Raw genomic sequence first — 26,948 nt, 5'->3', positions numbered from 1 at the left:
TCCAGGGCAGATTGGAGAGGCCCTGGAGGTTTTTCGCCTTCCTCTGTAGCAAGGGGCATGGTTGACTTGAGGGAGGCTTCTCTGCTCCTTGAAGTCTTTGAACCATGATTTAAGGACTTCAATAGCTCAGACATGGGTGAGGTTTTTCACAGGAGTGGGTGGGTGAGATTCTGTGGCCTGCGCTGTGCAGGAGGTCGGACTAGATGATCAGAATGGTCCCTTCTGACCTTAGTATCTAGGAATCTATGAATCCTTCACCTAGGGGACAAGCAGCCAACCTGTTGTTGAACACTATCAGGGAAGCTTTGGATAAACTAAATGTCATTATGAAAATGTCATCTTAGTTAAATTTAGGCTCTAGAAAGTGTGTTATTTTATTTGCTATTTAACCATCTGCTTCCATTCTCCTTGTTTCTTCTTGACTTGCCAATCTTTGTTAAATAAACGCAAGTCAGATTTCACTGTCACCCTAAGTGCTGTGAGTGGAGCCTGAGGTGTAACTGCCAAGCTGGGGTGCGCTGTTCCTGCAGCAGGAGCTGGAGCCGTGAATTTGGTGCATGGCATGTGCAGTGGCCCATCACTGTCCTGCAGAAGGGACAATGGTGCCCACATGCTGGGAGGGGGTCAAGTGTTTTAACCCCAGCAATTGAAAGTAGTGCCAGGGCTCAAGCAACTAGGTGCTGAGGCTCAAGGAATTTTTTTTACATTCATAACTGATGCAGCAAGCCCAGAAGTGCCAGGGCTACGAACTGCCAAGCAGAGGTGCCGGGCTGAGCCCTAGCACAAATTAAGCACGGGGGGAAGGGTTGCGCTGCCTGTGGCCGGGGGGGTGGGGGGCAGGGAGCTGGCTGGCAGGCTCCCTCTGGCTGGGGGCAGGTGGGAGCACGGACAAGGCGGCGCAGACGGCCCTGCCGAGCCCCCTGGCACGCTGTGCCCGCGCAGGAGCGTTCCAGGCTGCCCGGGGGCGGGCTCTGGAAGCTCCTGGAGCTTCGCTCTGGGACCCCACGCCCCGCCCTGGAAAGGGGGCTCTACTCCTGCACGGCATCAGGCACAAGGAGCATGCGCACCAGCGGCACGCGCCAACAGGGTTTACACACGCGCATGGAGGGCACTCTGCGCAGGCGCATAGCCAGTTAGGCGGGCTCAGTTTGCGCGGCGCAGGGCCGCGGGAGGTCCAGTGGTCTATGCTCCGAGGGGTGGGTAGAGCGTCGCCCTGGCACTGAGGCAAAGAGCAAGCCTCTCTGACCGGGAGGCGGGTGAGGCGTGGGCTCCCCCCGTCCCGCGCGCACACCGAGGCGGAAGTGACGTCAGACGCACAGCGCCGTGGAGGCGGTGTTTCCCGTGTGCGTCGGGGTCGCTGTGCCGAGTAGCTCCAAGAGAGGCGGAGAGCGAGCCGCGGGACTCAGGTGGGGGTGGCTCCCCTGTCCCTCAGGGGTGGGCAGCGCGGGGCGGACACGGCCTCGACCTCTGGGGCACCAGCCGCGCCGGCAAGGAGCGGGGAGGGCTCCGGGGGGGAGCTGGGGCTCCAGCAGGGGCCGTCCGTGGGAGGGGCCCCACTGAGCTGCATGGGGGAGGGGGACCCCCACTCCTGGGCAGCTCCCCTTCCCCACTCTGCCCCCGTGCACGGGGGTGATTCCCCTCTCCCCTGTCCACGGGCACAGCCCCCGTCTTTAACTCCTTCCCCTCGTGGCTCTTCTCCCTGTCAAGGAGTCGGACAACCTGGGGCGTGTCAGCGGGGCAGCTGTTCTGCCTCCCCCTCCCTTTCGCCTCAGCAGCCCCAGAGCTGTTGCTCGGGGGGTGGGGAGGGGAATTGAGTCCCTTTTCCTGTTTTTGATGAGCGCCGAAGGCTCCTGTATTTCCCCGTGGCCCTTTGAAATCTCCCAGCGTGAGTGATCATAGAATCATAGATCCGGGCTTGGGTGCATTTTTTTGCTTTCAAGGGAGAGTGATTAAAAACATGCCTGTCTTCTCCTGCATGAAGATGTAAGTGAGCATCCACCTGTGGGATCCTAGTTCTCCATACTCATAACACACACATAATGAGGTATCCTGAAAGCAAACCATCTCCATTAATGAGAAGCAGTGTTCTTTAACCTTTGTAAGCAAACTAGAGCAGAGTTCGTGTCTTGCTATGCACTTGTATAGTGGCTTGTGCAATGAATTCCTGCTCCTGATTGGGCTCTCTTGCCGTTACCACAATAACAATAATAAATAGAAACTTTGCTGTTTCATCTGTTAGGCTGTTCTCCTGAATGTTAGGAGTAACTGTGTGTTCCCTTGATGACCACAAGACTGTGTCTATACTGGCACAAATTGCCTTTTGCACATCTTTGGGAAAAAGGCAGGGCATTTCGATGCGAGTTTTGGATGAGGCCAAGAGTGTAACAAGATTAAAAAAGGGATTGGATATTTATAGATATCAGGAATATCCAGAATTATTCTAATTATTACCATGATTTTGGAGGCATATTAAACTGCATGTTTCAGGATTTATGCCAGTGCCTGATGATTAGATCTCATCCTGATCTTTATGTGAGGGACAGGTTATTCCCCACCTACCTACTGTGCAGTTCTTACACCTTCTGTAGCATTTGGTACAGATCGCTGTCAGAGACAGGATATTATACCAGATGGACTTTAAGCCTGATCCAGTATTGCAGTTCCTATAAGCTTACATTTACAATTATTCTTGTTCTAAAACAATGGGGTGGAGTAGACCAGTGGTTTTCAAACTGCGGGTCGCAACCCATTCGCGGAATGGAAGACACTAGGTCTCGGCAGCTCTGGTCAGCACTGCTGACTGGGCTATTAAAAGTCCCGTTGGTGGTGCTGCCTGGCTAAGGCAGGTTAGTCCCCACCTGTTCTGACACTGCGCTGCGCCCTGGAAGCGGCCAGCAGCAGATCTGGCTCCTATGCGGGGGGGGGGGGGGGGGGAGCCATGGGAGCTGGGAGGGATTGGTACCTGCAGGCGAGAGCCATGTGAAGCCGCTTGCGTGCCTCTGCCTAGGAGCCGGACCTGCTGCTGGCCACTTCTGGGGCACAGTGTGGTCCATGGTGCCAGGACAGGAGGAAGCCTGCCTTAGTACCCTCGCTGCGCCGCTGACCGGGAGCTGTCCAAGGTAAGCCCGAGCCTCTTCCTGCACCCCAAACCTCTCATCCCTGGCCCCAGCCCAGAGCCTTGACCCCCTGCCCCAGCTCTGAGCCGCCCCAAACCCAGAGCCATCTTCTGTACCCCAAACCCCTCATTGCCAGCCCAGAGCCCTGACCCCTCCAGCACCCCAACCCCCTGGCCCAGCCGATAGCCCTCTCCCACCCCTGAACCACTCATTCCCGGTCTCAGCCCCGCGCCCCAACCCTCTGCCCCAGACTTGAGCTTGTACCACATCCCGAGCCCCTCATCCCCAGCTCCGTTGGATTGCGGGCATTAACAATTTTCTTCAACTGGGTTGCCAGAAAAAAAGTTTGAAAACCACTGGAGTAGAAACTTGAGCCCTACTTGTAATGGGAAAATGAGCGGTTGTGGAAAATAACTTTGTGATGGGTCCCCCTGAGCTGGTATTGGAAACTGCTTTAGTGCTAGTTTAGATCACCAAAAGAAAACCACTTCCAGATTTATTTTTGAAAGCTGATTGAGGCTTGGAATTTTATCCTAGTATTTAAACTGTTTTCAGTCCCAGTTGAACAAGAGTTCTTTGCCTAAAATCATTTGTAGCATTCCAACTCTAGACAGGGCAGTGAGTGCTTTGGTGCATCTACACCGCATCTGGGAGCGAGCCTCCCAGCCAGGGTCCACAGACTTGTGCTAGCAGTCTAAAAATAGCTGTGTAGACATAGCTTTGACATTGTGGCTTGTGCTATCAAGCGCATGCCCCAGGAGTCAGAGCCCAAGCTGCAGCATCTACACATCAATTTCTAGAGTGATAGTATGAGCCCCACAAGTACTAGTTTGTAGACCTGGGCTGTGCGTGTTGCTCCCAGATCCTGTGTAGACATGCCCTTAGTGGCTCTTTTTCTCAAAAGAGTTCAAAGTGCACAGCAAAGATTATTATTTTTTTTCCCCATTTGATAATTTAGCATTTAAAAAATATTTATTAACTAATCACCTAATGTTTTTTGCCAGCTCAAAGCACTGTATAAACATTAAGTAAACTAATCTGCCAGACTAACCTGATCTCCTTCTTTGAGAAGATAACTGATTTTTTTAGATAAAGGGAATGCAGTAGATCTGATCTACCTGGATTTCAACAAGGAATTTGATACAGTTCCACTTGGGAATTAGTTAAATTGAAGAAGGTGGGGATTAATATGACAATTGAAAGATGGATGAGGAACTGGTTAAAGGGGAGACTACAATGGGTTGTGCTGAAAGGTGAACTGTCCCGCTGGAGGGAGGTTACTAGTGGAGTTCCTCAAGGAACGGTCTTGGGGCCAATCTTATTTAACGTTTTTATTAGAGCTGTTGATTAATCACAGTTAACTCATGCAATTAACTCAAAAAATTAATCACGATTAATCGCAGTTTTAGTCACACTGTTTAAACAATAGAATACTCATTGACATTTATTAAATATTTTTGGATGTTTTTCTACATTTTCAAATATATTGATTTCAGTTACAACACAGAATACAAAGTGTACACTACTCACCTTATTATATTTGATTACAAATATTTGCACTGTAAAAATGATAAACACAAGAAACAGTATTTTTCAGTTCACCTCATACAAGTACTGTAGTGCAATCTCTTTATGGTGAAAATGCAACTTACAAATGTAGATTTTTTTTTTTGTTACATAACTGCACTCAACAACAAAACAACTCAAAAGTTTAAAGTCTACACATCTACTCAGTCCTACTTCTCATTCAGCCAATCGCTAAGACAAACAAGTTTGTTTACATTTATGGGAGAAACTGCTGCCCACTTCTTATTTACAGTGTCACCAGAAAGTGAAAACAGGCATTCGCATGGGACTTTTTTAGTCGGTATTGCAAGGTATCTACGTGCCAGATATGCTAAACATTCATATGCCCCTTCATGCTTCAGCCACCATTCCAGAGGACATGCTTCCATGCTGATGACGCTTGTTTAAAAAAATAAGGCGTTAATTAAATTTGTGACTGAACTCCTTGGGGGAGAATTGTATGTCTCCAGCTCTATTTTACTCACATTCTGCCATATATTTCACATTATAGTAGTCTCAGGTGATGCCTCGGCACGTTGTTCATTTTAAGAACACATTTGCGGCAGATCTGACAAAATGCAAAGAAGGTATCAATGTGCGATTTCTAAAGATAGCTACAGCACTAGACCCAAGGTTTAGGAATCTGAAGTGCCTTCCAAAATCTGAGAGGGACGAGGTGTGGAGCGTGCTTTCAGAAGTCTTAAAAGAGCAACACTCCGATGCAGAAATTACAGAACCTGAAACACCAAAAAAGAAAATCAACCTTCTGCTGGTGACATCTGACTCAGATGATGAAAGTGAACATGCGTCGGTCCTCACTGCTTTGGATCGTTATCGGGTAGAACCCGTCATCAGCATGGACGCATATCCTCTGGTATGGTGGTTGAAGCATGAAGGGACATATGAATCTTTAGTGCATCTGGCATGTAAATATCTTGCATCGCTGACTACAGCATTGCCATGCGAACACCTGTTCTCACTTTCAGGTGATATTGTGAACAAGAAATAGGAGTGAGTGGATTTTTAGGCTCTAAAGTTTTACATTTTTTTTTATTTTTGAATGCAGGTTTTTTGTACATAATTCTACATTTATAAGTTGCACTTGCATGATAAAGAGATTGCACTACAGTACTTAGATGAATTGAAAATTCTTTTTTTACAGTGCAAATATTTGTAATCATAAATAAATATAAAGTGAGCACTGTACACTGTATTCTGTTATAACTGAAATCAATATATTTGAAAATGTGGAAAACATCCAAAAATATTTAAATAAATGGTATTCTATTATTGTTTTAACAGTGGATTAATCATGAATAATTTTTTTAATCGCTTGATGGCTCTAATTTTTATTGATGATCTTGGAACAAAATGTGGGAGCACGCTAATAAAATGTATGGGTGACACACAGTTGGGAGGTATTGCCAATATAGAGGAGGACCGGAATATCACACAAGAAAATCTGGATGACCTTGAAAACTGGAGTAATAGAAATGGGATGAAATTTAATAGTCCAAAGTGCAAGGTCATGCACTTAAGGACTAACAACAAGAATTTTTGCTATAAGCTGGGGACTTATCAGTTGGAAGTGACAAAGGAGGAGAAAAACCTGAGTGTATTGGTTGGTCACAGGATGACTATGAGCGGCTAATGTGTTGCAGGTGTGAAAAAGGCTAATGCAGTCCCAGGTGAGGTATTTTCAGTAGAGACAAAGAAGCGTTAGTACCAATATACAAAGCACTGGTGAGACCTCATGTGGAATACTGTTTGCAGTTCTGGTCTCCCATGTTTAAGAAAGATGAATTGAAAGTGGAACAGCTGCAAAGAAGGGCTAGTAGAATGATTCTAGGAATGAAAAACCTACTTTCTGAGGGGAGACTCAAAGAGCTTGGCTTGTTTAGCCTAACCAAGAGAAGGCTGATGGGAGATATGATTGCTCTGTATAAATATATCAGAGGGATCAATACCAGGGAGGGAGAGGAATTATTTAAGTTAAGCACCAGTATGGACACAAAAACAAATGGATATAAACTGGCCATCAACAATTTAGGCTTGAAATTAGACGAAGGTTTCTAACGATCAGAGGAGTTAAGTTTTGGGACAGTCTTCCAAGGGGAGCAGTGGGGGTAAAAAACTCATTTCAAGACTGAGCGTGATAAGTTTATGAGGGGCGGAGGGGATGGTATGATGGGACTGCCTACAATGGCATGTAACTGATCTGCAGCTGCTAGCAACAAATATCTCCAAAGGCCAGTGAAGGGATGCTAAATAGGGAGGGCTCTGAGTTACTTCAGAGAATTCTTTCTCAGGTGTCTGGCTGGTGGGTCTTGCTCAGGGTCCAACGAATCACCATATTTGGGGTCGGGAAGGAATCTTCCCCCAGGTTAGATTGTCAGAGACCCTGGGGGGTTTTGCCTCTGCAGCATAGGGCAGGTCACTTTGCAGGTTTAAACTAATGTAAATGGCAGATTCTGTTACTTGAAGTCTTAACTCACCTGGAAGTTAGGGGTCTCATATCTCCACACATGGAAAGGCATGCACAGTTACTTCAGTGTGTTGATTGAAAGTTGCACTTCCCTGAGACTCTAGAATTATGAATTGAGGGGAGATTCGTGGATCAAGTGTTTAAATAAACACACCCTATGTATTTATGAGAATGTTTATCCTTTGAAATATACGCAGTAACTGTCAAACAAAGTAACTTACTAGTTACTTTTGAACTTTGTTTTATGTTAAAACTTATCAATTAGCTAATTGTGGGATTGATAATAGTATTTTATGGGTGAAATTCTGGCTTTAGTGAGGTCAGAATTTTACCCTATATAGCTATAGCTCCATCCTTCTATTCCACTATCACTACACAAGTGTTTAGAATGTGAAGTGAAGACAAACTTATGTGACTGAAGCTCCAGGGAGAATGTAGGCTGGCGGCGCTAGATACTTGAACTGGAATTTAACCAGAACATCCCTGGAAAAGTAGTTAGGGTTGGAATGCATTACAGAAAACTACTGGTGTTTTTTTAGATTACAGCATTATATGGAATCTGGTTGTGTGAGACTAAGTTTTATCCAGTATTATTTATGTAGCAACAAAACTGTGCTAGGTACTTTACAAACAAGCCTACGGGCATGGTCTCTGTCAAAGGGCCTTACAATCTAAATAGGATCTTAAAGTATATATAGGTATTATCCCTGTCCCACTATGAAAAGACGGGCCACCAAAGTAAGGGCCTAAGATGTGGTCTAGGACCATGGCATGGGGGGATATAGTTGATGCTAATTAGGTTTGTCAAGCTCCTGATTTTTTTTTCCCAGCCAATCCTGTCTTCATTTTACAGTGATCACGTGTCAGAAATATGGCTACAGACTGGCTTGGAAGCATTGTGTCCATTAACTGTGGAGACAGCCTGGGAGTCTATCAGGGACGAGTGTCAGCTGTAGATCAGATCAGCCAGACCATCTCCCTGACGCGGCCTTTCCATAATGGGGTCAAGTGCCTCGTGCCAGAGGTCACCTTCAGGTAAGTGTCTCCTCTGTCTGCTTCTTCCAGGCAAACTTTATATATGGCTGAAATTGGGGCATTTTGCTTCAAACCTCATTACTGCTTATCCTTGGCTGAAAAGTGCCTCTATTGTTAGGCCCTATACAGAAAGCAAGAGATGCTGTCTTTGGGCTTTTTGTTGTCTGGGTTACAATGTGAACACAGATTTAGATCACAATTGGAACACATTGGTAGGAGCAAAGAAAATGGTCACTGTGTATTACCTGTCATCCAGTTTACGGTTAGATGAGACATTTGGCAGGAATTTTTGCCAATGGCAAGTTTAATGTTTGTGTTTGCTAAAGCATGATTGAAGTGAAAGTGGAGCTGTTAATCATTTAAATTAGATCCTTGCCCTAAATAAATCCGTTTTATGGCTCCAACTGCATATTTATCTTCAGATCTGTCTTCTGCCACTTTCTTTTCCTCCATCTAGATAGCTCTTGATATTCGTCTGGCAAGATCTCTTTTCCCTTTGGCACAATAATCTTGTTCTATAATTCTGAAGCCAGTTGGTGCAGATTGGTCTTGGAGACACAAACCAACAGCATCCAAAACATCCTACACAGCAGTAGGCTTGTTAGTATTGCTGTTCTTGTACTAAATTAGCTGCCCCCTAGCTCTGCCCCCAACTCCGATGTTATGTTATTTGAAAAGAGTAAAGATTAGTCACCAAATATTTTTTTCTGTTATCGGTGCAAATTAGCAAAGTTAATACACAGATTTAAATGATTTCCACAAATACACAGATTTAACTATTTTATTACTAAATAAAGATTAAATAGCAACCTTAGGGAGTCTCTCTTCCTTAGGGCTTGTCTACATTATTCGCTGGATCAATGGGCAGCTATCGATCCAGCAGGTGTTGATTTATCGTGTCTAGTCTAGACTAGGTGCAATAAATTGACTGCCGAGCGCTCTCCTGTCGACTCTGGTACACGAGAGGCTCAGGCGTCGACTTACCGCAGTGAAGACACCGCGGTAAGTAGATCTAAGTACGTCGACTTCAGCTACGTTATTAAGAGAAAAATGTCATTCTGATGCTGCTTTAGTCTCTAATATACTAGGGGCTTAATTTTTGTAGAGCTGGGTACCAATGTTGAATCCCACTTTTTGTTCTCTTTCCTGTGTTCAGGGCAGGTGATATTACTGAGCTAAAGATTTTGCAGATCCCAGGTCCTGGGGACAGCAAACAAAGTGGGGATCTGCAGCATACCGAACTGGGCATCCCTGGCGTTGGGTGCCAAGTGGGTACCAATCAAAACGGCACTGGCAAATTGCTAAAGAAGCCTACCTCTTCCAGCAGTGCCCCACAGGCTATCCCAAGGAGAACAGACATGAAAAATCAGGAAGTTGTCATTTCCCCACAACAGCAGCAGTGCTCTAAGAGCTACATGGACCGACATTTGGAATCCTTGAATCAGTCCAAAGGTTTCCGTCGTAGACACAATTCCTGTGAGTATATTGCCCATTCAGCAGTTTTCCCTTCTCTTTAGCCTGATGTTCATGGGCTCTGTCAGTCTAGTCCACTGCTGCATTGACTGCTGTTCTCAAATGGGTATTTAATATAGCAATTAAAATGGTGCTGGAAAGACTTCAAAAAATAGTTTGTTACTGGTATTCTTGTTTCCACACCATTAATTTCTCCACCCTGTTAAGATATTTGGGAAAATGCTACAAGCTGTCAAATATTTTTTTACCCCAAAAAGTTTGATAAATGTAAACCTTAAAACTGCCAGCCACTTGTCTTTAAATCAAATGTGATTTATTGATGGCTTTTAGCTATATCAGGGGTTGGCAACCTTTCAGAAGTGGTGTGCCGAGTCTTCATTTATTCACTTTAATTTAAGGTTTTGCGTGCCAGTAATACATTTTAACGTTTTTTTTAAAGGGTCTCTCTCTATAAGTCTCTATATTATATAACTAAACTATTGTTGTATGTAAAGTAAACAAGGTTTTCAAAATGTTTGACGCTTCATTTAACATTAAATTAAAATGCTGATCTTATGCTGCCAGCCCGCTGCCAGCCTGGGGTTCCGTTCACCTAGGCCGGCAGCAGGCTGAGCGGGGCTGGCGGCCGGGACCCCAGACTGGCAGTGGGCTGAGTGGCTCAGCCCGCTGCCACTCAGCCCGCTGCCAGTCTGGGGTTCAGTCCACCGGCTCCTGCCAGCCAGAGTTCCGGCTGCTGGCCCCTCTCAGCCCACAGCTGGTCTGGGATCCTGCCCATATAGAGTAGGTACCTACCTTCTCTCTGGTTCTAGCCCAGTCTCTTCCCCTCTCTCTCTGCACTGAGCTGTGGGTGGGAGTGCACTGAGCACAGAGCTGGGGGTGAAGGAGCAGGCTGGGGGTTGGGGTGCAGGGTCTGGCCAGGAGCTAGAATGAGGGAGGGGGTTCAGAGTTGGGGCAAGAGGTTTGGGTGTGGAGTGCTTACCTGGGCAGCTCCCATTTGGTGTGAGGGGTGCAGAAGCTCCTGTTTGGTGCTCAGGATGGGGGTGGGAATGTGGGGGGTGCAAGAGTCAGGGCATGGGATGTGGGGGGTACTGGAGTCAGAGCTGGGTGTGTGTGAGGAGGGGTGCAGGGGTCAGGGCAGAGGGCTAGGTGTGTGTGAGCAGGGTGCAGGGTTCAGGGCAGGGGGCTGGGGTGTGGGGGGATGTAAGGTGCAGGGATCAGAGTAGAGGACTGGGGTGTGAAGGGAGTGCAGGGATCAGGGCAGAGGGCTGGGTGTGTGTGAGGGGGGTGCAGGGCTCAGGGCAGGGGGCTGGGGTGTGGAGGGGGGATGTAACGGTCAGGGCAGAGGGCTGGGGGTGTGGGTTGGGGTTGTGGGGTGTTCCCAGCCCACTGCTCAGAGCGGCTCATGGCAGGGGGCTGGAGGGGATATGCCCTGATTCCACCCCCTTTCCCCCAGGCCCCGTCCCCACCTCGTCTCCGCCTCCTCCCCAGAGCAGCGAGCACACTGCAGCTCCTCTTCTCCCCCTCCCATGTAAGGGCCATCAGCTGATCGGTGGCAGGGAGAGGAGGAGGAGGGGCAGGAACGCAGCATGCTGGGGGAAGAGGCGGGGGAGGAGGGAGCTTTCCTGCCCTGCAGCAGCAGCCGGCAGGACCAAGCTTCTTCATCCTTCCCCCGGGGGGAGGCAGGGGGAGAGCGGGCCGGGGCGGGCAGGATTTTTAATGGCACGCTGCTGCCTGCTGAGGTCCTGGCCTGGGTTTGGCAGCGGGCTGAGCGGGGCTGGCGGCTGGAACCCAGCAGGCAGCAGTGTGCCATTAAAAATTGGCTCGCGTGCTGTCTTTGGCACGCTTACCATAGTTTACCGACCCCTGAACTATATTAATAACAACATGAGAAACTGATGACAAAATCTACATCCGTAGTTTCTCTGAGTGGACAACTGCTATTATGGCATATCTAATTCACGATTCATTTTGATCAATTTCACACTCATAGGATTTTAAAAATTGTAAATTTAATGATTTCAGATGTTTAAATCTGAAATTTCACGGTGTTGTAATTGTAGAGCTCCTGCCCCAAAAAGGAGTTGTTGGGGGTCGCCAGGTTATTGTGGGGCGAGTTGCGGTACTGCTACCCTTACTTCTGTGCTGTTGCTTATGGGATGCTGCCTTCAGAGCTGGGCACCTGACCAAAATCTGCCACTTTCTGGCTGCCCAGCTCTGAAGGCAGAACAGAAGTAAGGGTGGCAATACCATGACCCCTCCTTGCAATTCCCCTGCAACTCTCTCAAATTGGGAGTCCTGACCCAAAAGGAACACAGGTCTCCCCCATTAAATCTGTGGAATATAGGGTAAAAGCACACACAAGACCAGATTTCATGGCGGGAGACCAGATTTCATGGTCCGTGATGCATTTTTCATGACCGTGAATTTGGTAGGGCCCTACTGATGGGAGAGATCTTGCATATCCCACTCAGGACTTGGCTTCTCTCTGAGTATTCTGCACTGGGGCATAAAATGCTTTTACGCTGGCCGTTGGGTTGTTGGGTGGAAGGGACTGGATGACCTAATCTGTCACGTCCATTTCTAACTTTTTTTCCCCTGAAAGTAAGGTTTTATTTCACTTTCTATGAGTGTCTGGGATACACTGGCAAAAAGCCAGGTGCGTAATGTATATTCTACACAAAATAGCTTCACATTATGATAGCCTCTAACAGCAGAGACAAAAAAGTCTGTTTCCATCAAATCAATGCAGGTAACTGGAAACTCGCTTAAATAAATTCCAGGTCCCTTCCATCTTTAACTTCTTGTCAGTGAGCATATTTCTTAGCTACAGTTTAGAATTCCTAACTGTGTCAGATTAGAGCCCTGCAGTGGGACTGGGATCCAGTAGGTCTCTGAGAACCCGCTGCCATAATAGGGGGGTAAAAATTCAACAATGCGGGTGGGAGTGGGTGTTGCAGGATGAGACAGAAGCAGATTAAAACAATAATCCTGTGCTGGGTTCTGTGTCAGATTTCTAAGTTCTCCATGTTTGGATCTCTTTTAATTGCTTTTGCTGTGCTGATGATTGTGTATAATGGCTATCTAATGTAGGTGACTGTGTATCTTGGATAGAGATTAGCAAGATCAGGCAGCACCTCTGATTTCAGATTGCTAGATATAGCCTTTTTATGAGGTCATCTATAACTAAGAAGTGCATTAACACACTCATATCCAGGTACAACATTTCTGATTGCAGCGTAGGGAAAAGTGTGTGTTTATATATGCATAACTGCTTAATTGTGGGTGAATAAATATTTGCTCCAAATCCTCAAAAAAATTACCTACAAGTTGAGGGAAAGCTTGGAAAATTTCAACCTGAAAAGAATTAGTTTTATTAAGTAACGAATAACAGAAATAAGTGAATTAGAATGAGTATCTTAAACCAGTGGTTCTTAACCAGGGGTATGTGTTCCCTTGGGGGTACGTAGAGGTCTTCCAGAGGTAATCAACTCATCTAGGTATTTGCCTAGTTTTACAACAGGCTACGTAAAAACTAAAATTTCGTACAGACAGTGATTTGTTTATACTGCTCTATATACTATACACTGAAAAGTTAGTACAATATTTGTATTCCAATTGATTTATTTTATAATTATATGGTAAAAATGAGAAAGGAAGCAATTTTTCAGTAATAGTGTGCAATGACCCTTTTGTATTTTGTAAGCAAGTAATTTTTAAGTGAGGTGAAATTTGGGGTTATTCAAGACATCAGACTCTTGAAAGGGGTACAGTAGTCTGGAAAGGTTGAGAGCCACTGTCTTAAACTATAGTATGTGTTATCCTCACATGCTATTATAAACCATTAGAGGGAATAATAGGATGCAGACATTCTTAGAATAAAAATCTTGGGCCTGCTACGTTTAGCAGAGTTCTTAAGCACATCCTTATCTTTAAGCATGTGCATAGCCCTATTGATTTCTGCGGGGCTGCTCATATACTTAAAGGTTAAGCGTGTGCTTTGTGAAATCTAGGTCTAAAAGGCTGCTTGTATATGTATTAGTATTTACAGAGTGCAACCAACGAAGTTTAAGTCTGCAGGCATCCTTTGAGCTGGCTTTTATGATGTCACTGTTTGACCATAAAGGTTTATTAACACTTACAGGGGTTGTGGGCAGATATTTCTGTTTTCAAAGTGCAACTGCCCAGAGCAGCCTTCAGAATCTACATTGGCATAGATGAGAAGAGGCTAAGTATGAAGTTTTATGAACTACATGCTACAGTACAGGACAACTTCTTATGGAATGGTGGTAGCCTCCCTAGAGTTAAGGTTGAAACTAGCTTCTTGCTATAAATCTGACTTTAAATCTTTTCTCCAAAAGAGTACAAAAAGAAACCAGTGTCTCTAAAACTTTTAAATGCTGCATCTTGTCTCAAGCTTTTCTTGTAATCTTAGTAGAATTCAGAAAAGTTAAAAATAATTTTCCTGTCATTCACTTGCAATCACCCAAAAGTAGTTAGAGATTTTTTTTATTTTCAAGATGGTTTGGGCTACATCATATTCATTTTGATTTTTGTTCACATTGTTGACAAATGCCAATTTTTTTGGGGGGGGGAGTGTACTATGGGGGAGCATTTTACTGAAATAGTTATTTTTAAGTGTACATAGAGCGATATTTTAATAAATAGATTGACCTCATCCTGGCTTTAGGTTCTGCTGCTGTTGTCACTGACCTTAGCCAGAGGTGAGAGGTAGGACAGGGATGAGAATTTAGGAGGTGGCATGGAGGTGTACCTGCAATGAGTATGGAGAGAAAAGGAGCAGCAAATGGCAGGTTGAAAGCAGGGAAGAGTTATGTAGGGGTACTAAGACAAGTGTTGTGTGTGTAAGGATCTGGAAGGCGTATGAGGGGGCTTGTGCAGGGGACTATGGAGGTGATGGAGAATTCTGGGGAAGATAAAGGGGTATTGAACTGAGTGCAAGGTATTGGAGGGCATGGAAAGCAGGGTCCACGTATGTGCAGGGGATTGGGTTGAAGTTATTCTGACTGAGCTATAATTCCCTGGGTCCTCTTCGTTCCACTTTTTAAATATAGGTACTATATTTGCCTTTCTCCAGTACTCTGGATTTCACCTGTCCTCCATGAGTTCTTGAAGATAGCAGCTAATGGTTCTGAGATTGCTTCAGTTGGTTCCTTAAGTACCCTAGGATTAATTTCATCAGGCCCTGCCAACTTGAATACATCTCACAGGTTCTTTAATCTATTCTTTCCCTATTTTGGCTTGTGTGTTCCTTCCTCCTTTTTGATAATATTAATTGTGTATCTAGTCACCGTTAACCTTTTTAGTGAAGACTGAAGCAAAATAAAAGGAGTACTTGTGGCACCTTAGAGACTAACAAATTTATTAGAGCATAAGCTTTCGTGAGCTACAGCTCACTTCATCGGATGCTCTAATAAATTTGTTAGTCTCTAAGGTGCCACAAGTACTCCTTTTCTTTTTGCGAATACAGACTAACACGGCTGCTACTCTGAAACCTGAAGCAAAATAGGCATTCAGCACCTCAGCCTTCTTAAGTAGAGGATCTCTGCTTTCCTTCATCTTTCCATTGCTACTAGTGTATTTAAAGAACCTCTTCTTATTGTCTTGTATGTCCCTTGCTAGGTGTAACTCATTTTTTCCCTTAGCCTTTCTGATTTTGTCCCTACATGCTTGTGCTATTCTTTTGTATTCCTCCTTTGCAATTTGTCTGTTTCCTTTTGATTTTAAGGTAAGTAGAGAGCTCCTAATGGAGCCATATTGGCTTCTTACTATTCTTCCTATCTTTCCTTCACTTTGGGATAGTTTGCAGTTGTGCCTTTAATATTGTCTCGTAGTGAAACTGCCAGCTCTCCTGAACACCTTTATCCCTTAGATTTTCCTCCTATAGGACCTTACTGTGACGGGTTGGACCCCCTGGGATGTCACCTGGTGTGCTGGGCTAGGCACACTGAGGCAGACTATTCTGCCAGCCTGGGCCCCCTTTTATCTGGTGTTGCTGGGCTAGGCTCCCCAGCCTTTTCCAGGCAAGCACACAGGCAGCACTGAGAGACAGAGATCCGCTCTGAGAAGGCTCAGCCTAAGGGGCTTGCCACAGCACCCAGATGTCTACTCCACCTTGGAGTACAAACCCAAAATTATATGAAATTCGCCTTTTCCCTCGATGTGGAGGAGAGTATGCACAACTTCTTCCCCCCTTCCCCCCCATTAGAAATCACATAAACTGGGTTATATTGTAAACCAGAAATAAATGTATTAACTGTAACAGGTGTATTTTAAGTAGTTAAGGAGGTACCAGACAGAACAAGGCAGATTAGTAAGAAAATAAAACAGAGCACGCAAACTAAGCTTAATACGTACACTAAAGAAGCAATTTTTCAGTAATAGTGTGCGATGACCCTTTTGTATTTTGTAAGCAAGTAATTTTTAAGTGAGATGAAATTTGGGGTTATGCAAGACAAATCAGACTCTTGAAAGGGGTACAGTAGTCTGGAAAGGTTGAGATCCACTGTTTTAAACTGTAGTAGGTGCTACCCTCAAATGCTGCTATAAACCATTAGAGGGAACAATAGGATGCAGACATTCTTAGAATAAAAATCTTGGGCCTGCTACGTTTAGCAGAGTTCTTAAGCACATGCTTAACTTTAAGCATGTGCGTAGCCCTATTGATTTCTGCGGGGCTGCTCATATACTTAAAGGTTAAGCAACTTCTCACCCTAAATGTGGTTCTAATAATCTTCTTCATAGGCCAGATGTGCTTCCAGTTCTTTCTCCCAGTTCAGTCTTAGTTGTTTCCAGCAGTCATCTGGGGTGGGGTAGCAGGGGAGAACTGATGACCTGGATTACTTCACTCCCCACCCTTAAATAGGATTTGCATAAGGTGGGAGTACTTTTTTCCCTAGTGTGACCTCCTCCTCTTCCCCACCCCCCCTTTCGTGGAAAAGTACAGAATTCCAGATGGGTTCCAGTATCAGGTGACATGGTCACATGCCTCTGTAGCTCTCCCCTCCCCCCCAGCCATTCTTCACAGGTTAACCAACACATGCACAGGAAGACTAAGCTCTTTTACGCTCCATTGTCTCTTGCTGATGGGCCATCAGCAGTGTCAGGCTTTTTCATTGTTGTACCTAGCAGGGGGGCTTCACCCAAAGTAACATAGTTGAAATATAGATACATAGTCAATATTGACAACTTCAGATACAGGCATACAAATTGGCTAATCGCATTCAGTAAATCATAACCGTTCCAGTGATATCTCACATGAGCCGTCTTGCATAAATTATATCTCAGTTATGTCATATTCATATCATAAGCATATTTTCATAAAGAATATGGAGTATAATGTCACACTTACCAGTTCTGAGTTTGTCTGCTTTTTTGAAGTCCATTGTCCTTATTCTGTTGTTTTTACTCCTTCCTTTCCTTAGAATAATAAAATCTATCATTTCATGATCACTTTAACCCAAATTGCCTTCCACCTTCATATTCACAACCAATTCCACCCTGTTGATCAGAATCAAGTCTCAAAAGGCTGTCCCCATGATTCCTTGCTCCACTTCCTGAAACAAAAAGTTGTCCCCAGTAATTTCCAATAAATTCTTGAAATGTGGGTGTAAAGCCCCAAATTACTGCCAGGCCTTGTGTTTTGGGTGTTTGTTGTTTGTTCTAGAAATGCCTCATCTGCCTCTTCTTCCTGACGTCACTCTGTCTCTCACCCCCCTGCCCCCTTTTTTCTTCTTTCTTTCTTGACCCAGAGATTTCCATCTGGTCTGTCTCTTGCCTTCTTTTGGACTTCAGCGCAGGTGTGCATTTTCTTGGTGTATAATGCAACACCATCTTTCTTTTTTCCCTGCCGGTCCTTCCTGAACAAGCTCTACCCCCCCTTTAGCAATATTCCAGTCATGAGATTTATCCCACCAAGTCTCTGATGTCAGTTATATCATAATTTAGCTTGTGTACTAATATTTTTAGTCAGGGTTGGCAATTTCCCAGGAAAAAACTAGTTTAGTTCAGAGTGCTGGTAATCGTGGTTTAAACCGGGAAAGTGGAAAAAATAAAATTATTATTAAAATAGACTAATGAAAATTAGGGACCGATATTTAGCAATTTGATACTACTTTTGCAGTAATATGGTCCTTTTAATTTTAATAAAAGGAAATAAAATAAAACAAAAAATAGAAGTTGTATGCTGTTGCCTTGGCTACCTCAAACAGAAACTGAAACTTCAGAACTGGGGAATTCCCCTTCTTTGTTCAGCAATGAAAATTAACTTTGGGAATTCCCCTTCATTGTTTGCTAAACAGATTCAGCAGTTTTGTTTCTGTTTGAGGTAAACTGCCAAATAAACTGTACAGTCCAATACTTGATCTGATTGGCTGGAGTTGCAACTGCTGCAACTGAACTCAGTGTCTCAAGTCAAAATATTTCAATATGAACAAATGTGAAAAACCACTTGATCCAATTCATGGCTATTTTGAGAAAGTTCATGAAGATGGCAAAGAGAGTCTTAGATGCAGAAGTTGCAAAGAAAAAGTAAGTGGGAAGGCAGACTGTACAAGGAAACGTTTTTCAAAATGCAGTGAAAAGAACAAATAGACACCGGAACCACTGACTTTGGCTAGATGTATGTGAGCATTAGAATCAGACTGAAGATGAAGGTACTTGCCATTGCCAAGAACGTCAAAAGAAAGCTGCACCCAGTTCAGCCAAAGACAACGAGGAGGAAATGTCACATTTTTCATACACAAATGGATGGATGTGTAACAAAAGCAACTCCAGAATTGAAACAAAATGTAGACTTAAAAATTGCAGCATTTTTTTATGGATGTAAAATTCCCTTTTCTGTTATTGAGCATCCAGTTTTTCAAGCAATGATCATCTTCCTAAGGCCAGACTAGAAATCACCAGTCGAAAACAGGCAGCAGCTGAACAGTTAGATTCAGTTACTAATGGTTTAAAGGTGGAGGCACTCAACAGATTACATGGAAAAGCAGTTACATTACTTCAGTCATCTAGTATTAATATGCACAATGATCCAGTTATAGCTAACTGTGGTTTCTGTATCAGTGATTGATACTGGAAGCAGTAAGAAAACTGGGAAGTACCATGCTACACTGGAAAGAGAAGCCAAAGCATTAGCAAATGAACTGTTGTTGTGTTAAGAGCTACCTGACAGACAATGAGAAAAAGATGCAAAGTATGAGAAGTGATTTGGAACAAGATGGCAGCACTTAGATTATTTATGTATGGATGTGCATCGCATTTGTTGAGGTAGATTTAGCCAGACCTTTCATAAAGTGCTTTGATGAAACATGCTATAAATTTGCAAAGTATTTTCGTAATACTGGTTAAAAGAATGCCAAGTTCTGTTAAGACTCAAATCATGGTGACACACAATGGAAAAGTCAAATAACATGTCTGGAAACATAGAACTGTAGGACTGGAAGGGACTTTGAGAGGTCATCTATTCCAGTCCCTTGCACTCATGGCGGGACTAAGTATTATCTAGTTCAGGGATGGGCAAACTTTTTGGCCCGAGGGCCACATCGGGGTTGCGAAACTGTATGGAGGGCCAGGTAGGGAAGGCTGTGCCTCCCCAAACAGCCTGGCCCCTGCCCGCTATCCGCCCCCTCCCACTTCCTGCCCCCTCATAACCCCTGACCCATCCAACTCCCCCTGCTCTTTGTCCCCTGACCGCCTCCTCTGGGACCGCACCCACTATCCAACCCCACCGCCCCCCGGGACTCCCACACCTATTCAAGCTCCCCCATCCCCTGACTGACCCCCCCCCCGAACCTCCACCCCATCCAACCCCCACCCCCTTACCATGTTGCTCAGAGTGGCAGGAGCCCACAGCCGCCCGGCTGGAGCCAGCCACGCCACCCAGAGCGCTGGTGGTGCAGTGAGCTGAGGCTGCAGGGGAGAGGGGACAGCAGGGGTGGGGCCGGGGGCTAGCCTCCCTAGCCAGGAGCTCGGGCTGGGCAGGACGGTCCCATGGGCTGGATGTGGCCCGCGGGACGTAGTTTGCCCACTTCTGATCTAGACCATCCCTGACAGGGACGACTGTTCGCTCATATTTAGCTTGTGATCCACTATCAGCCTCAGATCCCCTTCCGCAGTGCTCCTTCCTAGGCAGTCATTTCCCATTTTGTGTATGTGCAACTAATTGTTCCTTCCTAAGCGGAGTACTTTGCATTTGTCCTTATTGAATTTCATTCTATTTACTTCAGACCATTTCTCCAGTTTGTCCAGACCATTTTGAAGTTTAATCCTATCGTCCAAAGTATTTGCAATCCTTCCCAGCTTGGTATCATCTGTAAACTTTATAAGTGTACTCTCTATGCCATTATCTAAATCATTGATGAAGATATTGAACAGAACTGGACTCAGAACTGATCCCTGTGGTTCCCCACTTGATATGCCCTTCCAGCTTGACTTTGAATCACTGATAACTACTCTCTGGGAACAGTTTTCCAACCAGTTATGCACACACCTGATAGTATCTCCATCTAGGTTGTATTTCCTTAGTTTGTTTATGAGAAGGTCTTGCAAGACAGGATCAAAAGTCTTAGGCCCTGTCTACACTTGCAAGTTTCTGCACAGTAAAGCCGCTTTCTGCTCTGTAACTCCCAAGGTGTACACACTGCCAAGTTGCAGCACTTTAAAAAAAAAAACCACCCCAACGAGAGGCGTAGAGCTTTCTGCGCCAGGGCTACAGTACTGCGGTGCCAGTGCAGACACTGTGGTGATTTCAGCGCTGCTATTGGCCTCCGGGAGGTGTCCCACAATGCCTGTTCTCGCCTCTCTGGTCATCGGTTTGAACTCTACAGCCCTGCCCTCAGGTGACCAACCATCATCCACATCCTGTAAATTCCTTTGGAAATTTGAAACTCCCCTTCCTGTTTGCTCGGTGATGTGATGTGTGCAGTGGTCTCAACAAATCTTTCCAGGTGGCCAGGACTGCTCCACACACCAGGTGATCCCCTGTTAGGAGCAATGTCGAGCTTCTTGACCTCATCAGTGTTTGAGGGAGGAGGCTGTCCAGTCCCAGCTGCACTCCAGCTGTAGGAATTATGATACCTACAGACAGATTTCACCATGCATGACCAAAAGGGGCCATGACTGGGACACACTGCAGTGCAGGGTCAAAGTGAAGGAGCTGCAGAACGCCTACCACAAGGTGCAGGAGGCAAACAGCTATTCTGGTGCTGCCCCCACGAGCTGCCGGTTCTACAAAAAGCTGGATGCGATACTCAGTGGTGTCTCCATCTCCGCTGTGGATACTTCAGTGGTTTGCATGCCACTCGAGAGTGGACTGAGCCAGGAGGATGAAATCTTGGACAAGGATGTGGAGGGGGAGGGGAACCCAGAGGCAGAGGATGACTCAGAGGCCAGAGATACATGCAGCCAGGAGCTCTTTTCTGCCCCGGAGGAGGCTGGCCAGTCACAGCTGTCGGAGTTTGGCGAAGCGCAAAAAGGAGGGGAGGCTCCTGGTAAGTGGATCTGATTTTGGGAATTGCTGAAATGAGTTGTTGGGGGCAGGAGGGCTGCAGAAAGCAGGCTTGTCTCCCGCTGCATGCCTAGTCTGAGCAGCGGAACAGGCTGTTGATTGACTCCCTCACTTCATGGGAATCTCCCTCAGAGATCTCCCGGAAACTCTCATGGAGATATTGGGCAATCCGCTTCGGCAGAGCAGCTTTGTTTCTTGCCCCATTAATGGTAACTTTCCCGCGCCACTGTGCCGTCATGGGGGGACCATTGCTGCACACAGGCGAGCAGCATAGGGGCCAGGGCGGAAGCCACAGGTCTGGAGAAGACTCTCCCTTGATTTCCTGCTCACCCTCAGCACCGAGATATCTTCCATAAGGATCATATCCTGTGGAAAGTGTGGGGACAGGAATGATTATCAGGCCCCCCCCTACAGTGCTGGTTCTCTCCAAGAGCCATGTGCACAGTGTACAGCAGGGTCAGGGAAGAGTGATTTACCCTGCCCCTGCGGCTACTCACCATTTTGGGGGTCTTGTGGCTCGTGTGCTTGCCTGGGGTCATCCAGTTCGTAACAGGTGTACAAGTACTGGCTGTGTTTAAAATCACTAAATCAGTGTTCTCTGTGTTGCAAACAATACTGCTTCTGTCAAATGTTGCGTTGAAACTTCACAGAGATGGCCTTGGGAGCCTCGCCTCCCACTTTTTTTATCGGCGGCCAAACGGCTGCAGAGAATTAGAAAGCTGCCATAAAGAACTAAGGAGGACTTTCTGCGTGAGGTTATGATGCACTCAGCCGCCGAGAAACAGGAATTGAAGGAGTTGCGGGACAGCAAGAAGAGGGGCCGAAAGGAGAATGCAGCATGCCAGAATGAAGCCACGGAGTGGCACTTAAAGATTATGGAGTGCCAAGCAGACACGCTCCAGGCGATACTAGCTCTTCAAACCGAGCAGCTCCGCGCCCGCCCTCCCTTGCAGTCACTGTTGCAAAACTTTCCCATGTGCCCTCCAGACGCCTCCAACACACTCTTATCAACCTCCTGTCTCCATTCTGTACTAGCGACATTCCACTCCTCCCCCCTCACAGTCCAGCACTGTGGTCTCCCACTGCACTCAACACCCATCCCTCTGCAGTTTGGCCCTCCTTAAGTACAGTACCTGCTGCATTGTACTCCGAAGGAGAAGGTTGGATATAATCCCTGGACATACACAAATCTTTAGGTTTCAGAGTAGCAGCCGTGTTAGTCTGTATTCGCAAAAAGAAAAGGAGTACTTGTGGCACCTTAGAGACTAACATTTATTAGAGCATAAGCTTTCGTGAGCTACAGCTCACTTCATCAGATGCATGAAGTGAGCTGTAGCTCACGAAAGCTTATGCTCTAATAAATTTGTTAGTCGCTAAGGTGCCACAAGTACTCCTTTTCTTTTTACAAATCTTTAGCTGTCCTGGGACCCATCCTCCTCCTGAGACCTTCCCTTCCCCCTCATTGCTGATAGTTTTTTTTTTTTTTTTTTATTTGACTCTCTCCTTGGATTGTTGTCTTTTAATGAAAGAATTGTGTTGGTTTTGAAAAGCAATCTTTATTCTATTAACTGAAAGCAAAAAGACCCCTGCAAAGCAACATACAATTATGTTAAACCCACTTATTGCATTGTCTGCACCAATCACCTCCTAGCATTACAAGCACTGCACTCCCGAGCATAGCAAAAATATTAGTGGCTTTCAGCTTCAACTTGCTGCCTCAAGGAATCCCTGATCCTTATCGCCCTGTTCTGTGCCCCTCTAATAGCCCTGATCTCTGGCTGTTCACCCTCAGCCTCCAGGTGCTGAACCTCTGACGTCCAGGCCTGAGTGAAGCTTCACCCTTCCCTTCACAAATATTATGGAGCATACAGCACACGGCTATAAGTATAGGAACGTCATCATTGGCCATGTCCAGCTTTCCATAGAAGCAACGCCAGCGGGCCTTTAAATGGCCAAAAGCGCAGTTATTCCACACTTGCTCAGCCTGTTGTTGAACCACTCCTTGCTGCTGTCAGGTTGACCTGTGTATGAGCCACGGCATTAAGGGATAGGCGGGGTCTCCTAGGATCACAGTGGGCATTTCGACTTCCCCTACAGTCTGAGAAGAAAGTCCCTGCTTGCAGCTTCCTGAACAGGCCAGTGTTCCGAAAGATGCATGCATCATGCATCTTTCCAGACCAGCCTGCGTTAATGTCTGTGAAAAGCCCACAGTGATCCACAAGCGCATGGAAAACCATTGAGAAATACCCCTTGCGATTATTGTACTCGGTGGTCTGGTGCCAGAATTGGAATATGCATGCCATCTATTGCCCTTCCGCAGTTAGGGAAGCGCATTTGTGCAAAGCCATCCGCAGTGTCATGCATGTTGCCCAGAGTCAGGGTCTTTCAGAATAGGATGCGATTAATGGCCCTGCACACTTCCGTCAACACGAGTCCAATGGTAGTCTTTCCCACTCCGAACTAATTAGCGACCGATTGGTAGCAGTCTGGGGTAGCCAGCTTGCACAGTGCAGTCACCATGTGCTTCTCCAACATCAGGGCAGATCTCATCTCATGTCCTTGTGCTGCAGGGCTGGGGCGAGCTCATCACACAGTCCCATGAATGTGGCTTTCTTCATCTGAAAGTTCTGCAGCCACTGCTTGTCATCCCAGACATGCATGACTATGTGATCCCACCACTCAGTGCTTGTTTGCGAGCCCAAAAGCAGTTTTCCACTATGGTCAGCAGCTCTGTGAATACCCCAAGCAATCTCGTGTTGTAGCTGCTACGTGTGGCGAGATCAATGTCACACTCCTCTTGCCTTTGCAGTTTAAGGAATAACTCCGCTGCCACTCATGACGTGTTAGTGAGAGTAAGCAGCATACTGGTCAACAATTCGGGATCCATTCCTGCAGCCTGAAGAGGCAGGGCACGCAGTACACAAATGGTTGAAAGATGGCGCCAAATGTGGATGGAAGTACAGGGATTGCTGCGATGCGAAGCAATGCATCACGGGGCATTGGGAACAGGACCCAGGATGCCCCGCAACCCCCTCTGCTTTCCCACAAGTCAGCGGCAGAAGAGAAAGAGATGCTCTGTGGGATAGCTGCCCAGAGTGCACCACTCCGAATACCGCTGCAAGTGCCATAAGTGTGAACATGCTATTGCACGGGTAGCTGACAGTGTGAACACACAACAGCGGTTTCTCTTCAATGCTCTGAGCGGTGCTGTAACTGCCAGCGCTGTAACTTTGCCAGTGTAGATGTGCCCTTGCTGAAGACGAGTTATACCACATCTATCGCTTCCCCCCATCCACAAGGCTTGTTATCCTGTCAAAGAAAGCTATTAGGTTGGTTTGACAGGATTTGTTCTTGACAAATCTATAGCTGACTGTTACTTATCACCTTATTATCTTCTAAGTATTTGCAAATTGCTTAATTATTTGCTCCATTATCTTTCTGTGTATTGAAGTTAAGCTGACTGATCTGTAATTCCCCGGATCGTCCTTATTTTCCTTTTTATAGATTGGTGCTATATTTGCGCTTTTCCAGTCCTCTGGAAACTCTCCTGTCTTCCATGACTTTTCAGTGATAATCACTAATGGCTCAGCTATCTTCTCAGTCAGCTCCATGAATATTCTAGGATGTATTTCATCAGGCCCTGGTGACTTGGTGATATGTTTAATAATCAGCCGCATTATCTCAGGATTGTGAGTGATCATGAGGCAGAACTTGAAGATAGGGTGGTCAGTATAATTGAAGATCAAAGGATTTACCAAGAGGGAAATAACTTGATCAGTCAATTGAAACCAGTTGCAGTGGCACTTGACGGACTCCAAAGGAACACATCAATAATTGCTGTAGTGTGCAAAGTATAGTTGGGTCTCCTGATAAATGAAGATGTTGCACCATGCAAAGTAAAAGTACAAAAGAGATTTCCTGAGGCATGGCCAACCTCCTTCATGCAAAATATGCAGGAAAGAAATTTGTCAGCTGAATAAGAAGAAATTGCAAGACAGTGGTTGCTCAGCAAAAATCCTGACTTTCTGCCATATTTACTTGCATTTAAAGTAGAAGAATTGCTGTATCCAAAATCGTTTTCTTCCGCCATCAAGAAAAAATCTTTCCCTTTTAATATAGTGGGAAAAATCTAAAGAATGCTGATATTCCATCTGACTTCATAAAACTGGTAGTACAATTGCATGTGTCTCAAGTTCAGCAAGCATAGAACAAATCTTTTCAACTTTGGATACATCCATTCAAAACTGAGGAATAGGCTCGGGCTATCTGCTTCATCAAATTTGGTCTTCTGCTTAGAATGCTGTGTGGCCAAATGGACCTGGACTTATAGTCTACAACTCTGCATGTTTCTGATTGCTTAATGCTTCAAACCTACAACTCTGGATTATTGTCATTTTCACATAATCGAATGCTTTTGACTTTTGTTTATCTAATACTGAAAATATGAAGTGAGTCATGACATGTGACTTCCTTGGAAAAATATCCAACCAAAATGTATACTGGCATTCTGACATTCAATATTATAACAACATGTATTAGTATTATGCTCACTGCAGTTTTACTTTTTATTTGTACAACCCTAAATTAATCTCTTATTCTATTGCCAGGTAACCACAACTTGAATATGTAACTAAAACTAAGTGTAATGTGTGTGTGCATTAATGTAACAATTTTTAAACTGGAAAATGCCTTAAACTGGGACTTGCTGGTTTTTCCTGAGGTGGTAAAAGGCATGATTTTACATGGTAAAAAACACCTCTGGAAAATACCATGCCACCCTTGTTTCCAGTTCTTCCTGTTTGTTCCCTGTACTCCTTGCAATTTGGGTATAAACATTTTGTCAACTTAATCCTGTCTAGTTTTTAAATGTTTCATTTGATGGTACTTCCATCACGTCCCTTCCATAGTCTCTTAAATCTCACTTAGTAAGTTTCCTGAATTTTCCTTAATTACATCCAACCATTCCAAGTTATATCCCCTTAGGCACCTCTCTGAAAGTCCCTCTTTGAACTTCCCAAATATAGATTTATCCAGCTGTAATCTGAGATCTGCTTTGCTTTGATCTAACTGACTGAAGCTTGTGTGCCAGTTGCACCAGTTTACAGCACTTTGCTAGCCTTTTGGTAGCTCTGTAGTTAGCAGAGTGCTTTAAACCCCTCCAATTAGTCTTTAAACACAAGAGACAGAAAACAGTTATTTTGGTTTTTTTCAGAGTATGTCACATCTTCTCTTACTGATTTGACTTAAAACTGTCTGAAATCTTTGGAAACCAATGAAACATACGGCAGGCTTGAGTTTGAGACATCTACGGGTATTGGATCTACAACTTTATTCAGTCATCTTCTCAGTCCCCCACAGTTTTGGTGGAGAGGTCTTGGACCCTCTGTATTAAATGTTTGTGAGTCCAGTGCATGACAACTTGGACTGTAAACAGGTCAAAACTCCTAACCTCTCTGAAATGTGTAGGTTTGGGGGAGCAGATTAAATGTGTGAAACTGTCAGCAGTGGGATGCAAGAGATGCTGGCTGCAGGGGGGGGGCGATTAAGAAGTCCATGGAGGAATGCGCTGAGACGTTATCTCGAGTTTTCTCTCAGAAGTTATAGTGGCTGGGATTAAAGCAGCTGCAACTGACCTTTCAATGACCTTTAGCATGTTAAGTCAGGGACATAGTTCTCCCTTTACAGTGCTTGTGTGACAGCAATCAATAAGCAACAAATGGCAGTGTGAGTTACACAACAATGAGTTATG

At 45.3% G+C, this 26,948-nt stretch overlaps 1 protein-coding gene across 4 annotated transcripts in view; it reads left to right on the top strand.

The window, feature by feature from the left end:
* Nucleotides 1–1,065: 1,065 nt before the first annotated feature.
* The window catches only part of EDC3 (enhancer of mRNA decapping 3), a 60,027-nt gene continuing 34,144 nt past the window's right edge, over nucleotides 1,066–26,948 (top strand). Inside the window, exons 1-3 of one of the 4 annotated variants that reach the window (XM_038418086.2) lie at nucleotides 1,066–1,406; nucleotides 8,021–8,202; nucleotides 9,359–9,678. In XM_038418086.2, coding sequence (XP_038274014.1) covers nucleotides 8,039–8,202; nucleotides 9,359–9,678 — 484 coding nt within the window. In that variant the 5' untranslated portion in view covers nucleotides 1,066–1,406; nucleotides 8,021–8,038. Of the gene's footprint in view, nucleotides 1,407–1,610; nucleotides 2,045–8,020; nucleotides 8,203–9,358; nucleotides 9,679–26,948 lie in introns of those variants that run through there. The other 3 variants (XM_043494286.1, XM_038418087.2, XM_038418089.2) reach the window with 3 other exon arrangements.

This window comes from Dermochelys coriacea, chromosome 10 (assembly GCF_009764565.3).
Source record: "Dermochelys coriacea isolate rDerCor1 chromosome 10, rDerCor1.pri.v4, whole genome shotgun sequence".
Classification (NCBI taxonomy): domain Eukaryota; kingdom Metazoa; phylum Chordata; order Testudines; family Dermochelyidae; genus Dermochelys; species Dermochelys coriacea.
This window is presented reverse-complemented; position numbering and strand designations above follow the sequence as displayed.